This window comes from Nymphaea colorata, chromosome 2, assembly GCF_008831285.2.
Source record: "Nymphaea colorata isolate Beijing-Zhang1983 chromosome 2, ASM883128v2, whole genome shotgun sequence".
Classification (NCBI taxonomy): Eukaryota; Viridiplantae; Streptophyta; class Magnoliopsida; order Nymphaeales; family Nymphaeaceae; genus Nymphaea; species Nymphaea colorata.
The window spans coordinates 29,405,495-29,418,918 of record NC_045139.1 but is presented as its reverse complement, the minus strand read 5'-3'; the positions used below and the strand labels follow the sequence as shown (position 1 = coordinate 29,418,918).

The window sequence follows — 13,424 nt, the reverse complement described above, 5'->3', positions numbered from 1 at the left end:
TTCTAAGAACTGATTTGGAGACCTCAAGAGGTAGAGATCGTAGAGGAAAAGGGATTATGTATGAAGGAGGTCAATCTGGCGTAACGGGAAGGAAGAGAAGAGACACAACAGATAGGGCCAGGTGTGGTATGCGACTACCTAGTGGTAGAGTTCCTACTGGTAGGTCTAGTGTTGGCTCTATTAAGAGCTTTTTCCCTTCATATACTAGCCCAGGTGGTCAGCCGCAGATTCGTGCTGCTATGACATCTAAAGATATGCTATATCAAGCACAAAAGATGGTAGGGAAATGGTTTTGTGATGCATGTATTCCATTTAATGCAGCTAATTCTTTTCAATTCCAAGCCATGACAGATGCAATTGCTTCTATAGGCCCCAGATTCAAAATGCCAACATATCATCAGTTGAGGGGTAAAATTCTTCAAGATACAGTGAAAGAAGTGTCTGAACATTGCGATCAATTGAAATTATCTTGGAAGGAAACAGGTTGCTCCATTATGTCAGATGGATGGACTGATACAAGGTCAAGAACACTTGTAAATTTTCTTCTTTATTGCCCTAAAGGTACAATGTTCTTGAAATCTCTTGACTTGTCTGATGTTTCTAAGATTGTTGAGATTTTGTTTAATGGTTTTGATAATGTCGTACAAGAAGTTGGACCTGCAAACATTGTACAGTTTATTACAGATAATGCTGCAAATTATAGAGCTGCAGGAGATTTGTTATTTCAAAAGTATGGAACATTCTTTTGGAGTCCATGTGCCACTCATTGTGTTAATCTTATGCTTCAAGATCTTAATGAGATGCATGATATGAAATCAGCCATTGACCAATGTCAAGAGGTAACAAAATTTATCTATAATCATGCATATGTATTGAGTTTGATGAGAAAGTTTACAAAAGGAGTTGAATTGATACGACCTGCACAAACTAGATTTGCCACAAATGTATTGACTGTGCAGAGTGTGGTGAAACAAAGAACTCCTTTGAGGCAGATGTTCGCTAGTGAAGAATGGGCTGCATATCCACACGCTCATAAAAAAAATGCTTCTTTAGTTGTGGATATCATATTTAATAACGAATTTTGGGAATCATGTATGAAGCTATTGAAAGTTTGTGTTCCATTAGTAAAAGTCCTCAGGTTAGCTGACAGCGAGGATAGGCCTTCCATAGGGTACTTATATGAGGCCATGGATAAAGCAAAAGAGGCAATTCGAGACAACTTAAAAGGAAAGAAAAAGTTATATATGCCCATATGAAAGATGATAGATAAAAGGTGGACTGGACAACTTCATCAACCTCTTCATGCAGCAGCTTACTATCTAAATCCTGCAATTAAATTTTCTCCTACATTTAAGAAGGACAGAGAAGTCTTAAGTGGTTTGTTGGATTGTATTAACGTGTTAGTGGCAGATTCTAGAGAACAAGATGCCGTCAGCAATGAGTTAGATCTATATGATACTTGTTATCGGGGCATGGGACAACCTGTCGCCATTCGAGCCAGGACAACCATGCGTCCAGGTAAATATATAAAAATGTTTAATTTACTTTGCATTTGTTACATTTGATTCTTTTAGAACTTTCACATTGATTTGTTATAACGTTATATTTTTGTTTAGATTTATGGTGGAATAAGTATGAGTTTGATTGTCCAAACCTAGCACGTTTTGCAATCAAAGTTCTCAGCCAGACATGCAGTGCTAGTGGATGCGAAAGGAACTGGAGTGTGTTCCAACATATCCATAGCAAAAAAAGGAATAGGCTCGAACATAAAAGGTTGAATGACCTTGTCTTTGTTCGATATAATATGAGGTTGAAACAAAGGTAATATAGCTTAATGTTTACATTTTTTGTACAATATATTTATATGAAATTATATATTAACAAGTTTTCTCTTATGTAACGTAGAGAATTACAAAAAACATCAGCAAGGAAGCACACATCTCAGTTCGATCCTATTAGCTTGGAAAACTTTGACGATCTGGAGCCATGGATTGAGGAAGAACCGCCTACAATATTTGATGATGAAGATCTTGAATGCTTCAACCTTGAAGCTGAAGCAACAGAAGGCTTTGTTGATTAAGGAGAGTCTGCTAGTGCTACTGCTGGTGCTGAATATGTTGGTGAGGATCTTTCAATTCTTAACGATGAAGATGAAGATGATGAAGATTATGAATGATGAATCATTATATGTATCGAACCACTTAAGAGTTATGAATCTATGGTTGTTGAACACTTGAATGTTTTATCACTTTATGACTTATGCTTTGTTGATTGAAATTGAATGATATTGTTATGAATTTTGATGTCTATGAAGTATGAATGATGAACCGTGAACGCGTAAGTTTATAGCATTTAGCAATAATAAGTCTATCATTATCTAAAACATGTTTTCTATGAAGAATTTATTATTTTTAATTTTTTCTGATTTTTTATGAATTTTCCTATTTTTTTAATTTTTTTCTGATTTATTATTATTATTTTAAAAAAATTTATGATACGGTTACGATACGTTACGATACGGCGTATCTTAAAGCCCGACCGATACGCCTTACGATACGCGTTTTACAACATTGGGTAATTTTAATGTTTTAACATATTTTTGCTTTTTCGTAATTTCTTCTTTTCCCTTTTGTGCTTTTTCTTGGTGAAGCACAGACCTTGACCATGATTGAGCAAACTGTTGGGTTTGCTACATCACTACTCGTTGTGGCTAGCCAAGGCTAGCTCAGCCCTCTTTGAAGCATATGTCAAGGAGATGACTCCCTTTGTAAACATCATTCTTATCTAAGCATTTATTGATGATTAATAAAGTCCATTTATTCTGGTTGTGTGTCTTGTGCAGGTTGAGAGAAGGACTTCGTGAGGGATGGACTTTTTGTCACCAAAAAGAGACATATGTTCATGCTAAGGGGGGAGGGGGGAGGGAACCTTCGGCAAGAGCTTTTCAATGATTGCCACGATACAGTATGGGCAAGCCAACCTGGCCAGGAGGAGGCCCTTGCCCTGCCCGCCTTCAAGGCAGGTACTGTTAGCCATAAATGCGGGATGACTTGCTTAGTCTACCCACATGACTACGAAACAAATCAAAAGATTGCTAGCTTCCTTGAACCTTTTCATGTTTTGGAGAATTCATGGAAATTCATCTCTATGGACTTCATTGTGAGCTTACTGACAGTGATAGGCTCTTGAGGTATGCCACTCTCATTATACGTTCAAAAGAATGTCCAACGGAGAAGATGGGGGAGATGTTCATAAAACATATTGGTAAGTACTAGGGAGGTCCAAAGAGTAATGTGAGCAATCGCAGAGCCTACTTCATGGGCAAATTTTGGCATAAAGACTTTTAGTTGTTCGCTAAGTCACACAAATGCGCCAAATATGGTGACGCACCTGCATGGCTGCATCGACTCAGGTGCGGCCCAACATGGCGCCCAACTCGATCAAACCGAGTTGGGTGCTGCTGATTCCATGGTTCCACCAGTTCTTCTTTTCTCTTTTTTTTTTTAAATTTTTTTCCCTTCTCCAATCTTTCCCTCTTCTTTTTTCCCTCTTTTCTCACTCCTCTATTTTATTTAATAAAACTTTGAATTTTGTATAAGATTAGGCAACCTTAATAAAAGAAAGTTTAAAAATATAGACAAATAAAATTACTTATATATAACAAATCATATTATATATATACATATGTCTCTATATATGTGTATATATGTGTGTGTGTGTATATATATATATGCACTTGCTGCACCTGCACCCAATTTTTTTTTTTGGAACTTACTGCATTCCGCATGGCACTGGCACCTGCACCCCACACCCATGTGACATAGGTTGTTTGACTTGAACTTGTTGTTTTTCATAACTTCCAACAATAGATAGATAGATAGGTAGATAGATAGACAAAAAATATCAATAGGTTGTTAGACCAATACCTACATCTCATCAGTGCAAACCAAAAGAATTAGGTGAAGTTACTCGACATAGCCCAATTTTGCTACAACATGTAGAATAGTGAATCCTTGTGGCACGGTTAGTTCAAGGTAACTACGAGACAATGACCATTGATGTTGCACACCCTTCCCACATGGGAGAAAGGAATGCAACCTTAGTCTACAATTTGTTCGAGATACTTGCGAAGGCATTTGTGCACCAGGCAGTGAAACAGATGAAGTGAGTAGACAATAACTGATTGTCAACTACATTTCGCAAAGGAGATTATGTCATGGTGAAGTTCTATCTAAACGAGACAAATATCTTTCATCGATGACACCTTGAATTGATTCCGTAAGTATGAAAAAAGATTCACGATGACATATAAGAAGGGCAAGCTGCATACAAACTAGACCTACAACAATGGGAGACAGTCTTGCAGAAAGCACAATCAGCAAAGTGCGAAATGCACCAGAGATTGGAAGGGTTCTTTCAGCACAAGACCAACTACTTCAGCAAGCTAAAGAAATATCTGGTGCAGTGGATGGAGGCATAGATGATATAGGAGTATGTCTTCTGAACGAAGTAGTGCTACCTGGAGGAACTAAGGCATACTAAAAAGCAGTTGGTGCTAAGGACGATACATGATTCAAAGAGAGGCTATTCCTTGTGTCAACTTTCTTTCATTTACTTTGTCAATTTGTGTACATATGCTTACTTATAATGGAATAGCATCCTACCCATCATGCGAACCTTTTGTAACTGGGCCTCCAGCACCCTGTAAATAAAGTTGAGGTTGTACTACTTACTTGCCTCATTTGTGATGTTCTTTATTCTTTTAAGCTAATGAAAGAATTTATTGTGAACTGTCTCCCCTTTTCTTTATGTACTTTTGTAAATCAGGCCCAAAACTTGACAATACAAATGCTTCAAGAGATACACTCTTGAAGCTTCCAACAACTTCAACAAGTAACACACAATAAACCTCAAACTTGAGGAGGAGAAAACATATATTAATATCAACAAGATACAAAAGAAGAGGCCTAAAAGCCTTCGCAAAAACAAGAGGCCCACAACACTATTTAATTATTTATAGCTGAGGTAACATAAAGAAGAGAGGATCCTAGTCGTTGGACTGGTTCCAACGGCTAGAATTCTAGCCCTTGGGACTAGTCCTCTTCTAGCCAAAAAGCTAAAAGCAGAGGTTAAAAGTGGAACAGAGAAAATAAAAAAAGAAAAAGTATAAAAAGAAAGAGAAAATTACATACATAACCGTGTGTGTGTGTGTGTGTGTGTGTATATATATATATATATATATATCAGACATATATTAGCACACTAATATATGTAATATATATACATATAGATATATATAGATAGGAACACATACATTCTAACAACTTTTACTTTCTTCAAATGATCTGTGAACTTACTACCACATAAGGCTTACACTATGTATGGGTACAAGCGTTGGTATAGGTATGAGTGGGGAGCACTTTTAAAAAACTTGGATACGGGAATACACACACATATAATAACATTTTAAGCAAATAAACACATAATTTCATTGTTATAAAATATGTATTGCTGAACAAAAATAATAAAGTATACACAAAAATTAAGTTTGCCATGTCCAAGCCATGTCCCGTACCCGCACCCATGTCATGACGTGTCCATACAAGTACTTTTATCTTTTAAAAATGTTTGTGTTACACAGGTCTTACGACAATAAGGAGGCCTGCCACAGGTCGAAATAAGGTTGACCCATGACATTTGTAGTGCTTTATCTTGTCCAAAGTTACAATTGTACCCTAATAATTGCAGACAAAACTATATCTATTAAATAATAGTCCAGCAATTCTTGTTGCTAGGATTCCATCCTATTGTGCAGCCTCTACTCTGACATCTCCTATTCTACATCATTGATGTTCAAAATCTGAAATATAGGACTATAATGCAAACTATAATGGAGATAGGGAATACCTCTAAAAAGACCCCACCAAGTTGTGTTGGGACAAAAAGAGTGGCATTCATATTGCTTGCAACACAATTCATGAGCAGAAAAACACATAGGAATGAACTCATTATGTTAGAAAAGAATACTTGGAAAAAGCCACTGAACTCATTATCTATCAAACTTTTTCACCAAAGTGCTTTTCACCTCGATCCATTTCCTTCTTGGAATTTTTTTTTTCATAACACTTTAAATCTAAGGGTGTTAAAATATGTATAAATGTATTGTATGCGTGCATGTGCATGGTACTTTGGCTCACACATATATACCGATGTATAAACATGTAAACATAGTTTCTATAACACACACACACACACACACACACACACACATATAAATATATATATAGAACTTTCTGTCACTTTTATTTTTTATTTTCTTGTTGTATTTATCTTTGAGGCTATTCAATGGCTAGCTCAGCCCTCTCTGGTGTATACAGTGAGGGTATGATTCCCCCTGTAAAAACCATGCATCTCCAAGCATTTTTTGATGATTAAAAAGTCTTAATATTTTGTTTTGTGCCTTTGTGCATATGAAAGAAAGCATTTGTACCTTGAACGACTGTGATTGTGAACAGGTCATGCATTGTGGCTTGTTGAGTGATATTTGGTTGAATGTGTACAATGCCCTTGCAGGGTCGATCTCTCACCTAGCAGCAGTTTACACCTAGTCCTATGAGTATAGCCTAGTGATGGGTTTCCCCATATAGGACAAAACATCCTCGCAGTTGCAGAGCAGCTCTCTCCCTTAGCCGGTTGTGCACCTAGGATATATGTGTCCGTGTGTTCAAGGCCCACCAATGGAGTACCCACCAAGCCCGAAAATGGAAAACCCACAAGAAATACCTCTATTTCCCAGCAGGCTTTTATGCCTGCAGTGGGTGAGCCTACAACTGCTACATTGCCTATAGCTTCTACAATAATGCTTGCAAAGATGGGACTGCATGTGTATAACCTATTCACATGTGTATGCCCTATTCTACTGCTACACAAGCCAGAAAGGTGACCATGTGTATGAGAGAGAGAGAGAGAGAGAGAGAGAGAGAAGGGGCTTAGGGGAAGATGCAACAACTACAACAAAGGATAATTCAGGACTTAAGGTTGCTAACAATTAACAAATGAGTGCTTCATCAGTGAAATTATAAATATTGAATTTTTGCTACTTATCTAATGAAAAGTATGCCTCAGAATCTCAGATTATAAAATTCTAGTACCTAGAATGTGTTGTGACACTAAAAGGGGGCCACTGCATTTGTATCGACTGAAAATGGGTGTACATTATTCAAATACAATGATCCAAAAAGCATGAATTCACAACCAGCAAATAAACTATAAACAATAAATTGATTAAAAAAGTAGAAAATATCAATAGAAACGAAAATCATTATCAATCTCCCTAGTTAAAAAATAAGTTTAAGACACAAATGAATTGAAAAAGGACATGATTTGACATCCAATTACCTTGTATAGCTCCTGGAATAGTTGTCGAGTGTAGTGTTTAATGACAATATCTTGAATAGCTTCCCAGCTCGCTAAATGATGCAATATTGTCAACTGTCTAAGATAAATTGGTGCCTCCTCAATATCAACAAGAGCTATAAGAACCCTCTGAAATTGAATAACATCAATAAACAAATCAAACATATAATGTTAACAAATAGATTCGCAAATAATAAACAAATATCACAACAAGTTAAGGCTTCACAAAAAGAACAAAGCATTAGTTTTGCTGAGTATCCAGTTAAAGTTACAACGCTAGCATAATAAGATCAGGCTTAGTGTATATGTGCTTCTGAGTGTGCCAATTAATACGTGATGTTCAAAACTTCACCTCGGAGACAGTGCACCGATTTCTGCCAACCCCATCAAAATATCATTTAAAAAACCAGAGGATTTTTTTTTATTTTTTTATTAATTTATATATATAATTATGATATTTTATTACGATTAATTATATATATATATATATTATTTTATATTAAAAATATATTTTTTAATTTAATCAGGCAGAGCTCGGGCTCAGGTTTTAATTTTCGGGCCGGCCGGATGCCCAGGTTTGGTAACAAGGGCATGCTCTATTCTCTTGTATCCTGCCCTAAACATCTCATGAAAGATGAAGAAAGTAATTTCTCTTTTTACATTCCTTTGAGCATTTAAAATTGCTTGTTAGAGCTTCGCCGCTTGGCTCTCTTTTCTTAAGGCTTGTAGAATGAGAGAATTTACGCTTGGCCTTTTTCCTTGGTCTAATTCAATTACTATTAGAAATATCTGCAATAAATACTGAACCATAGCGATTCATTTGCAAGTGTATATTTTAAAGATTCACATACATTGTCAAACTCTTGCAATGTCCTCAGCCATATGCAAGTGCCGGAACATGCAAACTAAAAAGAGAAAAATAAAATTGGCTTCACAAACTAGGATAATTTCATTTCTACATGGAAGTAAGACCGGAAAGGAATATAAATTGTTGCAAACTGGCATCAGAGTTCAATTTGAATGTGTAAATACCAGAATGCCATTGTTACTAAGGTGAATGACAGGCTTTTGGGACTTGAAAGCAGGTTTCTGCATCCATGGAGAACTGGAAAAGCTGTTAAAAAAAAAAAAGCATTGCTAGGTGTCAGCTAAAAAATAAAAAAGAATAATTAGAAATCCACCATATCCAGCTCACCTATCTACTGGACCAAATAGTAACAAAGTAAACTAGCAAAATAAAAGTAAAAAGCTTATAAAATGTAACTCCAGAGTCAAGTTTGCTACTAACCTTATAGTCAACCAGAAAGGTGAAACATAAAATTCTTCCACATATATCTTTCTCTGTCTTCGGGCTAAGAGAAAAATTTGTTGCCATGGAGCTCCAATTGGAACCACACAAGGCAATGATGACATAATATCTTGGTTACCCAGGTAAGTGGATGAAGCTAGGGATCGCACTTCCAATCCATTTTGGGACTTCATATACCAATCATCACGCACATATCTACATTGATGACTTACTTTTTCAACATTTTCTCTAGTCTTTTTTACTGCAACACTGTGTTCAAGAGTGCTGTCTGCCTGTTGCCTGAAGGCCACACTGTTAACAAAATTGAGCACGCTCAGAAGAATTTGTTCTTCAAGTTCAATGTGCAGAGGTGCCAATCTGAATTGAATGAAGACGAATTCCCCTTAGAAGATATTTCACAAAAAGCAATGATGACAAAGATATAAGAAATAAGATCCAAAAGAAAATAATGAAAATTAACATGACATAATTTTTTGAGTTAGTGCTTCCACATTAGCCGGGGAATGAAATTGTGTTAAGCATAATAATTGTTGTAAGGAGTAATACCTCAACAACTGTATTGGGGAGGCCAATTGACACCAACTAAAGGAGCCCACACAATAGTTGAAACTTGAAACTACTTCTAACTTTGGCAGCTTTAGCATTTTAAAACCAATATAGCATCCATTTGCTGTCGAAATACATGTCCTTGTACATATATAAGTTAGAAAATATGTAAATACTTAGCCACAGATTATTTTCTCTACATCACATGGGTGAAAGATGCAGAAGCAGATGACAGTTTGGCATTTTTTACAAAAAACTGAGTGTGGGTGAGGCAAAGGATTTGCAGGGCTTTAATCGCAATGTTTTATCAAAAGTCCCAAGAATTCAAGAACTTCTAAAATATGTTAACAAAAATTGAGCTTTCTACTATTTCTTGTACAAAAACATCGACAAAATTTGGAAAAATTATTAAATATAAAAAGAAACCTTAGAAACTTTAAATATATGAAAAAACTTTTACGAGAATACACAAAAGAGGTGAAAAAGTTTTTTGGCTTCTTTGTTATTATAGCATCACAATATTCCACATTTCCATATTTTTCCTTTGTTTTCTGCCTCATTTTCTCCAAAAGAAATGGCAATATTTGCATTAATAACACACACACACACACACATATATATATATGTGTGTGTGTGTGTGTGTGTGTTATACTAGTGTATGTGTAAGAAAGTAAGTGGAAGACAAAGCACAACAGACCTGCTCTTCCTCTATCTATTTATTATTAAAAAGAGCGAAGAGCCACACGACACACTCAGATATTTGTACACATTATATATAACAGGATCTTCATAGCAAGGAAAGACATGTGAATACGTATGTACATATGATCCTCAGGTTATGCGACCACAAATATGACATCCAACATGTCCCTTAATATTTTATGCATCGTTTATAAATTTATGCAATTCACATGAAAAGAAAGGAATAGAAAGAAATCGAAAGATGAAACAACTGTTTCTCAAGCCTTAAGATCAACTCTACATATTAAAAAATCATAATCTTTTGATTAAAATTTAGTTTTTAGACCTTTTTACAAGGTTTTACTGAAATATCTATGGAAAGATTGTTTTCATGGGAAAACCTAAATTTTTCAAAAAATTCAACATGTAAAAAAAAACAACAGCAAAATTATGAATTACGAGTTCTTTAAGTTTCTGACAAAAACATCGACAGATTCTAAACAGAAATGGAAAATAAAGGACTAAAATACATACAATAATGGGTTTCTCTAGAAAAATTGCAAAGATTACAATACAATTTTGTCACAATTATTTTTCAGAGATACTTTCAAAATATAGCTACACTTTAACAATTTTCTCGTTTTACACTTTCCTGAGAATATTGATATTTTCGATATCATGTACATTGTTTTGGAGATATAAACCATATCAGTTCAGTCGAAAAAAAAAAAAAAAATCAAACAGTGTTAGCTTGCTGGAAGGCCAACTAAGACCTGAACATCATATTTATATTTTTGCATCTATATTATATAATATATGCATATATATAATATAATATATAAAAAATGGCAATACACAGTATGAAAGAATAAACAATGACAAAGTCCATAACTTTTTTTATATTTTAGAATGCTGTATATAGAGAATGGCAAATAACTGAGAATTAAATTAACCATTCGTTGCAACATAAAAAATAATAAAGAACATGATGGGTAACAGGTCCAAAGCAATTCAGAAAATGGAAAACATTATGAGCAAAATGAAGTCATCATGAGAATAGTAAGGAAGGTGCAAGGAAAACATTGCATAAGATACAGTAACCGTTATTGTGCATAAACAATTAAAAAATGTCCATGAGAATAATTATATCAAATGAGGACAAGTTTAAAGATAAAGCCACTACACAGGCAGGATTGGACTTTCATAATGTAAGAAACAGAAAAGAAAGTTACCTTAAACTGATATTCTTAAATGAAACAAGTGAATTGTCATCATTTCTCCATTTTGTTGCTGTTAAAAAGAAAACTGGCTCATAAAGCCCATCATGCGAAACAGTAGTTAGTTTCTCACTTGCAGTTATATCAACTTCCACCCTTTTCTGTTGAGGAATTGAGCAGCTTTCATGATCAATCGACAGGATGATGGGACAGACAGTGCTTCGTAGCTGATTATCAATTTGCAAAGATAAAACCTGGACAAATAACTTTTGTTGTTCCAAGGTCTGTAACATTTCTATTTTTAGTTCCCTTGCAGATGCAAAAATAAGTTCCTGAAAACAAATGATGGGTATAGTTCAATACACAGAAGCAATATGAAACACTCGCACAAACAACTAAGTCATATTGAGCAGATTCCAGTGATTAAACACACACAAACACACACACACACACACACACACACTGCATCATTTTTGGGGAAAAAAAAAACTTGTGTGTGTGTGCATTGGAGAAGCTTATATGAAGATAAACATAAAAAGACATTAAAGGAAGTATTTTCTTATAGTCTATTACAGATTTTCTTTTTTCCTGTTCATTTTTATTAAAGCGTATAGAGAAAATGCTAAAACCAAACAGCCCTCACCTGTGGAGTAGAATCTATCAACGAAATTCCTATGAAAGGAATTGACACTGTGATTTTCTCATTGAAAAGAATTTTCTCTGGCATCTGTTCCAGACCCTTTCTGCGTTTAGAGCCATAAAGTCCAGGTTCTTTCATGTCTTCTAGAGAATGAAATTTTAGATCCATGACACTGAGCACCTGCAGAAATATAGAGAAGGCAATCTGTAATTACAATATGAGACACCATTAATGCCATCATTTAATTAATGAATAAGCCCACCTTGACTGCTCCTTCAGCATGGACCGAGAGGAAAAAAGTCCTTTCAGGATTCTGCAAAGGAAACAAAATTCAGTCACTATATACATACCATAACTCTTTCATAAGAGCACTAGCCTCTCTGCCTGACGAATCTCAAATCCAGGATACATGACAATAGCTTTAATTTAAATAAGAAAATCAACAAGCACTATCATATTTATATGCCAGGGAGGAAACATTAACTGCCTCCAGGATGTTCATGACCATAAATAATAGTGAATAAAGAGTGTCATCTGAGGCATGTGCATCTCAAAACATCAACCCCATGGGCGTGTCTGAGAGGCAGAGGAAATGGTGTGACACAGGCCGTTGTCTGATCCTTGTGGCCTCATTCAAGTATGGTGGCTACCATTTCTCTCTAAAAACAAAACTACAAAAGCTTAATCCAAAACTTCAGTCACACAACAGGTTGTGCAACAGAAAAGGCAGATGAAAATGGTGTGAGTTGGGTTGTAATGTAGCCCCCTTCTCTGCCTTCCATAAATGCACTATAAGATCCAATACAGAGTTTTATGCAAAAAAAAATGAACAAAAAGATTAGACAAAATATTTGAGCATGCGTTTAAAGGTAAATATCTATGTTTGCATTTAAATAAATTGTTCATAAGTATTTGACACAAAAGATGTATGTGATCTTGCAATTGCAAATATATGTGAATGCAGCTTTGTGGGCTACACAAATCATTACTTTAAACCACCAGAAACAGCAGGTAAGAATAAATATGAATTCCAAATTCAAGCATAAAAAGAGCAATGATGGTGCTCTATAGAAGCATCAAAAGACAAAGAAGCCATGAACTCATCCCTGACGGCTTTAGTTCACTGACCATCTAAAGGATACCATCACACATGGATCATGGATCAGATGCTAAAGATCAAGTTAAGTATTTGCAGATGTAGAACATCATTGAGATTTTAATTGGACAACAATCAGCAGCTTTTTCAACTAGTATATGGACACTTAGAAGATGAAAAGTGCCCGTTATAGATCAATAAACAAATGAAAGTGGTACTATAACAGCCCAAATATGTGAAGAAAGATTTGAGGATAGTCCTATACTATGATACACGGGTACGCCTCCAAAGGAGGCGTACCCTACCGGTACCGGTATGGGGCTGGGCACGGCTCCGGTACGCGTTGACCGTACTGGAGGCCATATCCGTCCAAAATTGGACACGGTCAACATTGACCGAGTCCAATTTATCCATTTTTTTTTAAACATTTATTTCATTTTAACGTTAAAAAAAAAAGTAAAACGAAACCCTTTCATTTCTGTCTTTACGACTCTGTACCTCTCATCTCTCTCCGGCAAC

General features: G+C 35.5%; 1 protein-coding gene across 11 annotated transcripts in view; it reads right to left on the bottom strand.

Moving 5' to 3' along the window:
- The window catches only part of LOC116247732 (uncharacterized), a 74,267-nt gene that overhangs the window by 5,410 nt on the left and 55,433 nt on the right, over positions 1–13,424 (bottom strand). For all 11 annotated transcript variants that reach the window (XM_031620009.2, XM_031620010.2, XM_031620008.2 and 8 more), the window contains 6 exons: positions 12,072–12,122; positions 11,813–11,989; positions 11,185–11,501; positions 8,705–9,082; positions 8,449–8,530; positions 7,399–7,545 (listed from right to left, as the gene is read on the bottom strand). In XM_031620009.2, the coding sequence (XP_031475869.1) occupies positions 7,399–7,545; positions 8,449–8,530; positions 8,705–9,082; positions 11,185–11,501; positions 11,813–11,989; positions 12,072–12,122 (1,152 nt within the window). The remainder of the gene's footprint in view (positions 1–7,398; positions 7,546–8,448; positions 8,531–8,704; positions 9,083–11,184; positions 11,502–11,812; positions 11,990–12,071; positions 12,123–13,424) is intronic.